Consider the following 13,350-nt stretch of genomic DNA (forward strand, 5'->3'; position numbering starts at 1 on the left):
TTAAAAGAAAATGTGTCAGGCCAAATGATGAATCTGGCAGCGTGCAAACATTTAAATACAGCTGGATTTGTGGATCCAAGGAAAATATTATTCTTGTCTTGGTAAATGTATGAACTGGCATGTTTGTGGCTGCATGGTGGCGCTGCTGATCGCAGAGGAGGGACCTGTGCCAGACCCGATCCTGGATTCTTCCCAGAAATGACGGTGGATGGCCAGCCTATGGTGAATACAGACCAGTTGGTCGTGACAGAGCCATGCGAATATGGAGCACGTCAGAAGGATGTCATGATAGCTGCATGTGTGCCAACATGTGCCAACACGCGCTGACATGATGTAGCGCGCTTTCTTCCCCCCGAATGTGCAAAGTGACATTTTCACTGGCACTGTCAGCCTGATCCATCCATTGTCAGTGTCAGCAGTCACATCCATATTCCGTCAACCAGAGTCCTCCCCAGTGCGCCTGCGCTCCCTCTCCTCTCCTCCTCCTCCTCCTCCTCCTCCCTCCGTCAGTCGGTGTGGTTCGGTTCTTTACCTGACAGCTCCTCGGAGGACCTTCACAGAGTCGAGCCCCGGGCTCCTCACTAGAACAGGAAAAAGGGCCGTGCGGGTCTCTGCGTCGGGAGTGTGGGCTGGATCCTGAGCGGCTGTAGTACCCGAGCATCCTGCTCCTCGCGGCGGCATGGAGCGCTCCTGATCCCGGCAGGACAGCTCAGCCTTTCTTCCCTCGTCTCATCTTGGATCTGTGTGGATAAATGAGCGGCCCGACCATGTCTGCGAGAGACAAGGGGATCCTGACCAAAGACAGCGTCAGCCTGCTGCCCTGTTTCTATTTCGTAGAGGTGGGTTCACTGCATGCTCTGTGTCCCCATCACACAGCAGCAGCGCGCGGTGAGGATGGAGGCTGAGCTGCTGGTGTGGAACTATCAGCAAACATCCATCAGCCTCACCATACATCTGTCTGTGTGTAAGATGGGCTCAGGGCTCCACTCATACGACTTCTGATATGTAGGTCACAGATTATAGTGTCGATATTCAGTACAAAAAATGTGCATATAGTGCGATCAGGTGATTTTCCTCCACTATAAGCCTATATGACACATCCCATAATTCATCTGTTACCTGCACACTGTAGTCAGCTGTGCTCATAATGGAGAGAAATGGCTGGATTTACAATAGTATACAGACACAGTGCAGTGCAGATTTGTGAATTTGTTATATGTTGCTTTTCTAATCAACTATTATATACGTCCCCAAATAAACTGATATTAACTGTGTGGTAACAGCTGCTGGACCAACCAGTGGAGGAAGAAGTAGTCATATCCTTCACTTAACCCTTTAAAACCTGAGAAAAAAACCTGCAAAATTATTTAAAAAAAAGAAAAGAAAAGAAAAAACGACCCAAAACCAAATTTCTTAAAATAATAAAAAACAACACCCCAAAAATTACAAAAAAAGGAGAAACATCTAAAGACACCTCACAGTTAAAAAAAAAATGAAAACTACACCACCAAAACTCAAAATTATCTAAAAAATAATAATAAAAGAAGACTTAAATGTGTATGAAAGTAATAGTAATTTTCCAGTAATTTTCTATGAATTGACTGATTAATTACTCAATGGATTGTTGGAGCTGTACTTGTATGAACTGTTCTGCAGTTGAATTTCATAACAAATGTCATATTTTATAAACCTTTCATATGTTTTTTTATGCAAAAATATTAATTTTAAAGTAACTAAAGTGTTCAGAAAAATGCAATGAAGTAAAAAAAATACAATATTTCCTTCTGAAATGTACTGGAGTAAAAGTATAAAGTAGCATGAAAATAAAAATACAAGTTCCTGGAATTTGTACTGAAGCACAGTATTTGAATAAATGTACTTAGTTGCCACCAGTTGGACCAACATACTGTAAATACAGGGACACACAGGGTTTGTGTTGTCATGAAAAACCTGGAATAGTTATGGAATTTTCAAATGGCCTTGAACCATTTTGGAAAACTAAATATACCCTGAAAGTGTTGAAAACGGATAGAATTTTGTTTCGCAAATCTGTACAAGACATGATGTATTCAAGGATCGTCGGTCATTTGAAAATCCAATGATAACTGCCGTTTTGACAGTTTTTGACTGTGATAAATTGTGTCATTTTGGTGATTTTTAAAGAAAACATGCCTGGAGCCTGCAGGTTTTGAAGACACGTTTTAGCTCATACTGTAAGGCTGCACATAACAGTATGAAGGTTATGTGCAGCATGCAAACATGAACTGAACGACTTCCACTGTCAGGTATGTGAGTGTGAGGTGACAGGACAGTGCAGCCATGAAGCATGTGGACTCCTCACTGACAGCAATGTCTTTTAGAACGAGTCCTCTGCTGATTTGCTAAATTTTATTTGTAAGAATGTCAGTTTTAAAGGTCTGTTGGGAAATAATTCAAATGATTTCCAACAGTTAAGCAGAGATTGCATGCAGCTTGTGGTGACTGTCACTCGTTCCCCCGCTGTGCTCTTTATACATGCTCTAATTCACCTCTCGCCCGTGGCTCTCCCATCAAACCGGCATCATATATTCCAGAGCTGCCTCTATCGCCGTGTCATGGATGCTGCTGGGATGGCTGCTTCATTCCCATGGATTCCTCTCGCAGCACTGGCTTGGTGAGGGGATTCCCTCGATTTTTGTTTTGTTTTTGAAACCTTTCATTTACATTTCGATGCACTCTCAGTACAATTAATGTGCCTGAACGAGGAATGTCAGCCTTGAGCTTTTTAAAATCGCTGCGGCTCCTGTTCACTGAAGGATTTTCAGGCCGCTATTTTTACAAACAGCAGTGAGCATTTAAACTAGGCCAACGCTGGAAGTTAATTCTACTCAGTGAACTACAGCACTTGTGCATATAATTAGGCCCACTCAGGCTCATTCCTTGAGCGTGTGTGTGTGTGTGTGTGTGTGTGTGTGTGTCAGTGGCTGGTATGCAGAGAGCCGAGGTGGTGGCCCGTTTAGCTCAATCCCATCCTGCTCTCCTGTCAGCCGTGACTGCAGTGTCCCACAGTAGATGTGGAGGAGAGATCACAGCGTGCCAATCATTGTGTCCACCTCCCCACAGAGATTTAGCTCTGCAGGCAGGATTTGCGGCTCTTTACCTGACATATGAAGGTTTAATGCTGATAGCTTCACAGTCAGAGAGAAGCACATCAAACACCAAACCTAAATGTCACTGGAGTATAAAACTTTTTGCCCTGAAATAAGGGTTTGGGTTTCATCATGAGCTGCAGGCCTGAGCTGACATCAGCCGTCCATGTTTGTTTTATGCGGTTTTCAGACATTTTTAGAAGTTTGTTGTTGTTTTTTTTTTTTTTACAGCATGATTATTCACTGTCATTACACTGCTGTTACTCAGGTTGGAAAAACAGACAACTGAAGGTTTGTAGTCAGGATTAACCCTTTCACACCGGGGTTCTCAATCTTAATATTCAAAAGTTGGAATCGCAACAATTGATGATAAACAAATGTCTTTTATTAAACTTGGTGATAACTGAATCTCTATAACATCTCCTGTCTCTCCTGTCCCTCAAACAGAGACTCAACTTCCTCTGCATCAGAAAAAGACTTTTTGTTTCTGCCCAGCAGCTGGGCCACTCAGAGGAAGGCTTCAGCAGCTCTCTCTGCTGTGTCACAGATCTCAGAGACAACATGTGTGTTGATTCAGAGGAAGATTTTAACTCTGTTTGAACTGTCTGTGCTTTGTGTCATAGTGGCGTTTAACATCTCCACTCTTCACAACTCCAGCTGTCTCTGTGCAAATCAAACACACAGACTTCATGCTGGATCGGGGCAGAATGAACACATATTTCTCCATCCACTCGTCTTTGAAGACTCAGTTTTCTTGGTGAACTTTTCTTTTCTTTGCACGTTTGGATGGTGATATCCTCACCGCATTGGCGATGTAATTTACACTGACAGAAGATGCTAAAGTCTGGCTTTCTTTTGCCCGCAGGACAGAACATGACTGCCCGTTACCCGTTTAACTAATTTTGAACGGAGGCCTGTTGGCCGACCCCTAAACTCTGACAGGTGATGACTTAAACCTCATACGCTCGCTGGCTGACAACGTTACCATGACAATAATGTCAAACATGGAAATAATTATATAGAATATAAAATATAATATGTAGAATATATTCTACAAAAGTAACTTATTGAGTTAAGTACTTATTGATGAGTATAAAACTTCTTTTGAGTAGGAAACGTCCACTTTATTACAATGTATTATTGCATTCCTAATACAAGATGTGCGCTGGGTCCAGATTGACTTCCTGAGACTTTGAGAATGTCCGATTTGTCACCTGAAATCAGTTTTCTTGTGCTGCATTCAGACACCTTTCAGCGGCATTTAAACCTAAAAAATTGTTTGTTTGTTTTCAAAAACAAGGGAAAACAACATGGCAATAAATTTCAAACTGTAAAAAAAATAAAATTATATATATTTACATAATTTTATTATGATTAATTCTAAATATATAATTCTCTCAATTATATATTTAAAATTGTGTAACAGAATAAAATGTGTTGGATTATTTTTTGTTGCACTTTCTCGAGGTCATTTTATTTCTTTTGTTGTTTTTGTTTTTACTTTACTTTTTTTGGGGGGTAATTTTCTTGTGACTTTATACTGATTTCTTGCTAATTTTGGGGCCATTTCCTCTTCCCATGATTTTGGAGGGATCAGGCCAAGTTGTTCAGGTTTTAATTTGCCTATTTTCACCCAGCTTTGTATCAAAACTATGTGGGTAGTACGTTTAAATGAAGATCGAGATATCCCTGCTACCCTCACAGTGAAACTCTGCTGGAGGTCATGTGGCGGTGTTTGGCTAGCTGTTGGGTTGTTGCTTGGGCTACAGGCTGAGCAAAAGCATCCTTTTTCTCTGTTTTCTCTGCTCATGTAGCACCAGTTTCAAAAGTAGACAGCCTGGTTTTATGTGAGGACACTCTTTATATTGGTAAAATACTTTTCTTCTCATTACTACAATATCTGTGCCCACAATATGGCAAGCAGTATGTTGTTGTAAATTTACCTAGAGCTGAGGTTTTTCAGGCCAAGAGCCCCAGAGCTAAAAGAGACAGAGCAGGGAAGCCCTAACACATATTCTATCAAACTGAGTCATGCTTGAGCTAATTCTCTGAATTTTTTTGGGTCTTGTCTGGTTTACCTGTAGCTGCAGTCAGCAGCAGTTGTAGCACGGCTAGCTGCGTTAGCTACGCTGGCTGCACTTTCTGTGCTGTTGCCATTCTGAAATGCCACAGCCTATGTCAGGATATCAACAAAACAGGGTTCTCACACTCATAAAAGTCATAGAATTTCCAACTCCTGTTTTCCAGGCCTGAAAAGGCCAAGGAATTAGTAAGATTTTGGAATGAGAATAGGCCGACATTCTTAAAGTCATGATGAAAAATTAACAGTGCAATAAGTCATTCTGGAGAAAGATATAGTTGATCATCAAGTGTCATTCCCTGGTTGTTAAATACTTGGTTTGGTAATCTCTATAAAGAGATTCAAAAGACATACACTCTGTAGCCTGTAGGACAAGATTTTGGTATTGGTAGTGTTCTGGTTTCTTTTTGTATCCTGAGCAGTATTGACCAGTTACATTTGAATGATAGGTTTCAGAACTCATCTGCTATTAGCTATTGGGATTTTACGCCTTTTTTTCTGTTGATAATTTTGGTTGTGTTCATACATATGGCATACATTTTGGCAAGAATGTGTGTTTTTGTGTAATCTTTGAATTTCCAGCTTAGTTCCAAAACAAAAGCCTTGCATTTAAAGGGTTAAATGGAAGTAGAAAAACATATGAAATTCTAATATTTTTTAAAGCTTGATTTTGAAAAGCACATTTTGTGCACAGAGTATAAGTATATGCAATATTAAAGTGGGCCCTATGAGATAAATTCATGTGCACTCACATGCGGATATCTTTTTATAGAGATTAGTGGCAATTACCAGCACACGGAACAGGAAGTCTTGGCTCGGGTATGTGCTGGCTACACCGGATTAGCCCAATATGTTGGCACTTTGGGGCTTTATCATCAACAAACAGTAGTTGACAGGTTCCAAGATTGTTGGGTTGGTGGTTTGGTTGCCAACCCTGAGTCATTGTTATTTGACGACCTGGGAATGAAACACAACAAGCAACAATTATTCCCCAGAATGCCACACTGCACCTTTAATCAGCTGGATTGAGTGGACCTTTCAAGATATGAGTTTAGTTTAAAGTTTAGTAAAGTGAACTACTGTATTAACCTTTTACTGGTGATCAATATGAGCCAGTTTTGTTGATTGTTGCTGATATATGCATAGAGCAGCAGCTGCAGATCAATGGGTGTGCTCCTGGAACAGGCTGGCTGCTCCACTTTAGTTTGGACTGAGTGCTGAAGTGCAGTGAGGCTCCACTGTGAAGCCTCAGGCTGCTTTTCCTCCAAAGTGGAACAAATGGAAGCATGAGGAGGGCTGAACAACTGTTATCTCAAACTGGGGGAAAACAAAAGATGAAATCACATGTCTAATTGTAGGCAGGGACACGGCCATTAGCCTAGATAAAGGACAAAGCAGAGGGTGCATCTGCAGAAAAGGTTAACACTGGCTTCTGTTACCCACAGACTGTTTATGCACTCAGCTCCTGTGCTGATTGAATTATAACTTTGTGAGACACAACATTTTGGTCTTTTGAGATGGTCTCTGTTTCAGATTAGAGGATGATTGACCTGCTGTGACCTGCAGAGTGATGTCAGACCACATGTTGAACATCCTTAAACCACAGCTCCTCTGGTTCATGTGTTTTCTGATGCTTGTGTGTGTTTTCAGACAAAAATTGTGAGAGAAAAGACATCAGTCAAAAGGAGTGACAGAGCGAGGACTCCTCTCTGGAGTGATCAGCTGATCAGTTTACGTCACTGAAGAATCCCTCAGTTCAGTTTCACTTTAATCCATATCAGCATCAGCATTTAAATCAGGTCAGTTTGTGAATCAGGAGCTGCAGAATTTTGAGAGAGCTGGTTAAGTACAGGAGGCTGCATCTGATCACTGGATGTGTCACATCCATTTAACCCTTTGAAACCTGAGCAAGTTGAAATTCTGAAATTACCACAAAATTAGAATAAATAAATACAAATTTTAAAAAAGTAAATAACTTCACAAAAGTGCTTTAAAAATTATTTTGGAGATGCCATTAATTAATTTGGAAGGGAGAGAATTTGGTAACATTAATGTTGATTTTGGATGGTTTATATTTTAGTATTGTTACATGTTTTTTGTGTTTGTGTTTTGGTATATTAATATTTATTGGTTTTATGATCACAGGTTTTTGGTAGAATTGGGTCACATGGATACAGGAAGTGACATTCATAAACTATACGAGTATCTGCCTCTCAACAGTGTTGGGTTGATAGAAGACAGAGCGAAGTGGGTCGATGTATTTTTGTTGACCTTTGATCGCTGTGTTGACTCTATGTTTGTCTCTTGTCCATGTTATAACAAATAGATTCCTTTTCATTCATAATTTCTTTTAATGTATTTTGGATCTTAGCAAATCTTTTTGCTGATGTGTCAGACAATAGATCAGCCTCAGCCTTTCAGCGACTTTAAGTTTGTTTTCTGTAGTCAATACAAATTAAATAATAAATTAAATTAAATTAGATAAATTATATCTTGCAGTTCATGGAACATTTCTTGCGAAGCTGCTCACTGCACTTTCTTTTCATGCTCTTGAAACAAACAAAACCGATTTTCTTACGTTTTAGAGATTAAAATGCTGGTGAAAGGCATCTGAATGCAGCACAAGAAAACTGATCTGGATCCAGGTGTTATAGGGTTAATATATTCATATTTCATATATTCTGCTGCACATCCCATTTTCAGGTCAGACCTACAAGTTGTGAGCTTTGATTAATATGTAGAGTTTCTGCTTTATGCTGAAAGGTTAAGCTCATAATATCTGATAAGCGATATGAAAGGAGTCATTTTGATAAGTGGATTTGAAATTAGATTTGAATTTGAGAATATTCTATTGAACCCTGTCTCCTTGAAGAGAAGAAACAGCCTCTGTGAAAGTGTTGACAGTGAGGTCTGTGTTTATGCAGATCAACAGGGACAAAGTGAGAAAATATGTCTGCTGTGATTTTGGATGAACTGACCCTCAAACCTTTATCTGACATACTGTGACCTTTTGACCTCTGCTGCCGAGGCTGTTTCTGCTAGGGGCTGATAAAACTGTAGCTTTTCAACTAAAACTCTGAGGACAAAGATATTCAAAAATATTCTTATGTGCTATTTTTGTCAAAATCATAAAGCAGTGCTGGGGCTGCAGCTATTGATTATTGTAGTAATTGAGTATTCTATTGATTATTTTGGCAATAAATTGAGTAATTGGATAAGATATTTGTATGCACAACATTTTTAATTACATTAATTTTGCCTTATTAAAGAGCAATATGATATATAAAAGAGAAAATAAGACAGGTCTCTTAAATGAACAGCTAATTTGTTTATTTTTTCTTTAACATTTGTATTGTGTCAATTGCAATAATATCTGTCTGCAGTGTACACTAAAAAACTTAACAAATCAAATTATGCATCTGCAGCTAAAACTAAAAAACAGTCCTGGCATACAATAATTGACTATGTTAAATGGGTGCCTTCACCTGCTTTTTTCTACTCACTGCATACACATTAGAATGAATATACACATTAGATACACATTAGAATCAATAATAATACAATGTATTTTATTATAAAATGTATCAAAAGACCTGAGAATAACTCTCAGAAATCAACTTTCAGAGCCACTTAAACAGTGTGCCCACATCAAACTTGTATAGTGCTGCTTAAATTGTCCACCTTAATGCACACTGGCTGCCTCTCCTTTCTATTTCTCCTGTATGTCAGTTTTCTCTCTTTCAGCAATGTGTTCTGCTTTCTTCATCAGCAGAAGGTTTTATAAAGTTGTTGTGTTTTTTTTTTTTTATTCTGCTGTCAGAGCTGCTGGTGAGCTGCGTGTATAGGAGGCTTGTTAATTATTGTCCAGTCAAAACCATCGTGCACCAGAAGACATCACAACGATCAGCTACACTTACAAGTTAGTACAAAACAACAGCATAAGTGGAGCTACATTAAATAGGAGAGTTGGTGTCACAATCAGTAAACATTCACAAGAGGAACACAATGCCAGAGAGCAGCTCTCTCTGCAGAACATGTGAGACAGCAGATGGGAGGGGAAGAGTGAGGGGAGACTGTCCTCCATCAAAAGCCTCATTAGCTCACAAAAATAAAAAAAGATTTGCAAAAGTGTGTTGTCATATGTACTTTAGTGGCTTTTAATACACCTGAGCCATCTACATGTGTGGGAAAAAGTTGCATGTAAAGTCTGCACAGCTCCAATACTTGGAAATCAATATGCAATGGTGGATGGGAACCCTATCCTCGCTATTTTCTATCTTTCTCCATAATTATTATTTATGTAAAAAATGGGTTAAAAGTACAGGGAAATGATCTGAAATTATAAGCTACCATGAAAAAGTGCTTAAAATATAATGCTGTAACATTATTTTAGATTATGTAATTATTATTGAATTATAATAATCATATAGTTTTTTCGTTTGTCCCTTGACATTATTTTATCCAGCTTTTTTTTTTTTTTTTTAAAAAAAAGTTCTAAATCTACTACTTTATTACAATTTGTGGAACACTGCTTCCCCCCAGTGTTTTAAAAAAAAAATGAATGAAAAGCAGAATGTTCGCTGTGAGTAACTATCAAAAGTAATTTTACGATATTAAATGTTATTAAGTATTGAAAATAAAAATAAATTCTGGTAATAAAAAAGCAAGCAGGCAGAACTTGAGAATTGTGATGTTTACTTATTTATAACATACACCGCGTTAAAAATGTGTGTGCATTACACCAGTGGAAAAACAAGGTCTTTTTACAGCTGAAATGTACTGAAATTTACTGATTTAAAGAGCAAAATCCAGTTTTTCCTTCTCTTCAATTTCTTTATTTATCCCTTCCCTACCTCCTCTGTTCCTCCTTAGTCAGTAACTAAGAAAATGTAGTGGAGTAAAAGTAAAAGTAAAAGTTGAGAGAAATACTCATGTACAGATACTTCCAAAAACTACTAAAGTACTATAATGTAATAATAATACTTTGTTACATTACACCAAAGCAAAAACACTTATATGTGGTGCCACTAAAAGTTGATTAGTCAGTAGATTATAAACATCACTTTTAGTCTGACAGTGAACACATAGAGGAGTTTTAGGAGCCAGTGAGTGATGTCATTATATAGCCTCCCTCACATGGTGGTGATTGGTCCTGTATGTGTCTGACCTGGTTACATTTATAAGTTCTCCAGAATGAAATCTTGAGGTGAAAACTGTAGGATGTAGTCCTGCTTTTGCGATGCCTTTATTTGCACCTTTGATACAAAAATGTCTGTATCATGTCTGGCTTTAACTGTGACCTGAGGGCAGCAGACAAACAGCATGAAGGGGAAGAGGCTGATAGTGAGATAGAACAATATGTGACACAGATTGAGTGTGTTTGCGTGTGACAGGAACAGAGGGAACGAAGGCGAGACAAAGAGAGTGAGACACAGAGAGGAGGCTGGCACCGAGCGGCAGCAGATATAGGCCAATAGAGCATCTCTGCTAAGCTGAACCCTCCCAGAGGAGCCTGGGCTTTTCAGAGAAAGAGAGCGTAAGGAATACTAAGACGTTCTGCTCCCTGATTTATCACTCTGCTTTTCCTCTGTTCTGACTGCACTGTTTGCTCTGTGAGCTGCAGTAGATTTACTCGTCACTGTCAGGAAATCAGACATTTGGTTTATCAGGCAGTCAGTCAAACAGTCATCCACATACTTAAACCAGCCACTCACTCAAACACTGTAGCAGTCAGACAGAAGCACCTTATTTGCAACACATGAAGGCAGATATATATTTTTTTCTGCCTGAGGCACAACATGTTCACTCTCTGATGCTTCACAGCAGCTACTTCTGTCAGTTTTTTGCTTGTTGTGTTTATGTTGATTTGTGTGCATGAGAAGCTCAGTTTCTGTGTTTTTTTGGCAATCTACAACCAACTTTTTTCTGTTGTCTTTACTAGGCATGTAATATTTCATACCTTCATACCTTCTAGAAATTTCACAGGGTTTTTCGGTATATGGTGGAAAAAGAATGTGGATCTAACAACCTGCACCCAACAGCAAGTGTACTACTTACTTTCTGCTTTTCAGACTAATAAATGCACATAGAAACCCAAAACGTGTAGAAAAGTGATATTCTAACACCTTTTTTCCTTATTAAACAGAGAAATACAACTGTACACTTCCTGAATTCAACTTTATCTCGGTCACGAAAGAACTCATAAAACACATTTCATTCAAACTCTACAGAAACAAAATAAAACTCACCCAAACCATCTTGATCCCTCTTGTTAGTATTCTAGTTAGTAAGTCCACTGTTCCAACAATGGCCAGCTCTGGTTTGGATGAAATAAATCCCTAATTTAACAAGTTAGATATAAAAAACATGCCATTATTCCCCATGCTCATTCTCTGCCTGCTGGCCACCAGCTGTTTACAGTCCGGGAACTTTTCATGCTGGCTTTCAGCTAAGCTTCCTGTTCCACTAGTAGAGACCGGAGACTGAGCTCTGGTGGAGCGCTGTGCACTACATATGATGAATTTAATAGAAAGAGGAGCGCCTGTATTCGTGACAGTACTGAAAAAAATTGTGATTTCTAAATACCCTGTTAAACTGTAATACCATGATCGCCCAAGCCTTCATGTTTTTTTAACTATCAGTACTTTGCCTTTTTTTTTTTTTTTTTTTTTAAAAAAGCCACTTTATACTCTTACTCCACTACCTCTCACAGGGAAATATTCCAGTATTTGTTCACCATTATTTGTCTTACAGCCAGAGGTTTAAGTTGTGTTTCAGATCAAGATTTTATGACTTTATAAAATTAGATGATTTTTTATAGATGCAACAATATATAAAACACTTAAAATGAGCTCCTGCTCAGCTTGCTCCACCTTTAAAGTACTGTTTTCATGTTAATACATCAATAATACTACTCCAGTAACATCAAGGAAAGGAATGAGCACAAGAACATTATACTATAAATTTATCACAAATGCAGCGGAGCTGACAGAGAGCCAGATGGAAGCATCTGCGCCTCATGACATAAATATTCTGTAACACAGTAAATAAACATTTAGATCACCTTTAGGCTAGACAATAAATTCCATTCCATTTCAAAGTGTCCAATATTAGAACAACTTAATGCCACCAAGCTCTTAACCAGCAATTAATACTATATTTATAGATGGCACTTTACATTTACATTTAATACAACTAATGATCAGTTATAAATATACACTTATCTTCCTCTGTGTGATTAGAATAAAACCAGTGACCTATTTTTCTACTTTTTACATGGAATGTATTGCTGTTTTTTATTTTTTTTTAATGTTTTTATGTTCTTAGGGTATGTCTTTTATATATTTTATGGTAAAACTGAGGGCAGATTTTAACATTTGGGGACAATTAAGTTTTCCTAATTTGTGATATGACAATGATTATTGTCTGAAACAGCAGAAAGTCCTCACACTCCTGGCTGAAGGTTCAGTGAAACAGGAAATCGCTTCCGGTGGATCCATTATGAGAATTTCATCTTGAGCCAGTGTGCACCTGTTGCTCACGCAAAATCATGCTTTAGTTTTATGAGAGGGACTTAGCGTGCTTGCTGGGTGGTGTGTTACATCAGTGATTTATTAGCTCAGACATGAAGCTCTGCTCTTTGGCTGCAGCACACACACCAGCAGCTCATACTCTGCTGCTGATTTAGCTCATTCTTTCTGTTCTATTGTTTTTATCAGGACTTTTTCATCTGACTTTGAAATTAAGTTAGGTACAATACTGGTGATAAACAGTACTTGCGTAAAAGAATAATGTTTAAAAAATCAGGTAAAAAAACACAAGTACAAATACACAAGTGAATGTTAACTCTGCCACTCCTGACAGCATCATTGTACAAAACTTCTTGCCAAACTCGTGCCCTCAACAGCTGTGCTAATTAACTGACTGGGGAAGGCAGCTAACACCTTATTTGGTTAAAAATAGGCTTAGACAAGTGATAAATACTATATATTTTCAGAACTTCATGAAATAATATAGCCCACAGGTGGCAACATTGTTTTGCCTGCATTTTTTAATCTTGGTAACATCGGGAGAATCTCAACTCCGTAGGCTTTCATGACACAGTGTCCCACAAATTTCCCAATCAAGTTGACAAATATTAAC

At 38.5% G+C, this 13,350-nt stretch overlaps 1 protein-coding gene across 1 annotated transcript in view; it reads left to right on the forward strand.

Moving 5' to 3' along the window:
• Positions 1–554: 554 nt before the first annotated feature.
• The window catches only part of LOC121960364 (2-lysophosphatidate phosphatase PLPPR4-like), a 45,441-nt gene continuing 32,645 nt past the window's right edge, over positions 555–13,350 (forward strand). Inside the window, exon 1 of the mRNA XM_042510024.1 lies at positions 555–839. Coding sequence (XP_042365958.1) covers positions 753–839 — 87 coding nt within the window. The 5' untranslated portion in view covers positions 555–752. The remainder of the gene's footprint in view (positions 840–13,350) is intronic.

Source organism: Plectropomus leopardus, chromosome 21 (genome assembly GCF_008729295.1).
Source record: "Plectropomus leopardus isolate mb chromosome 21, YSFRI_Pleo_2.0, whole genome shotgun sequence".
NCBI classification, from domain to species: Eukaryota; Metazoa; Chordata; class Actinopteri; order Perciformes; family Serranidae; genus Plectropomus; species Plectropomus leopardus.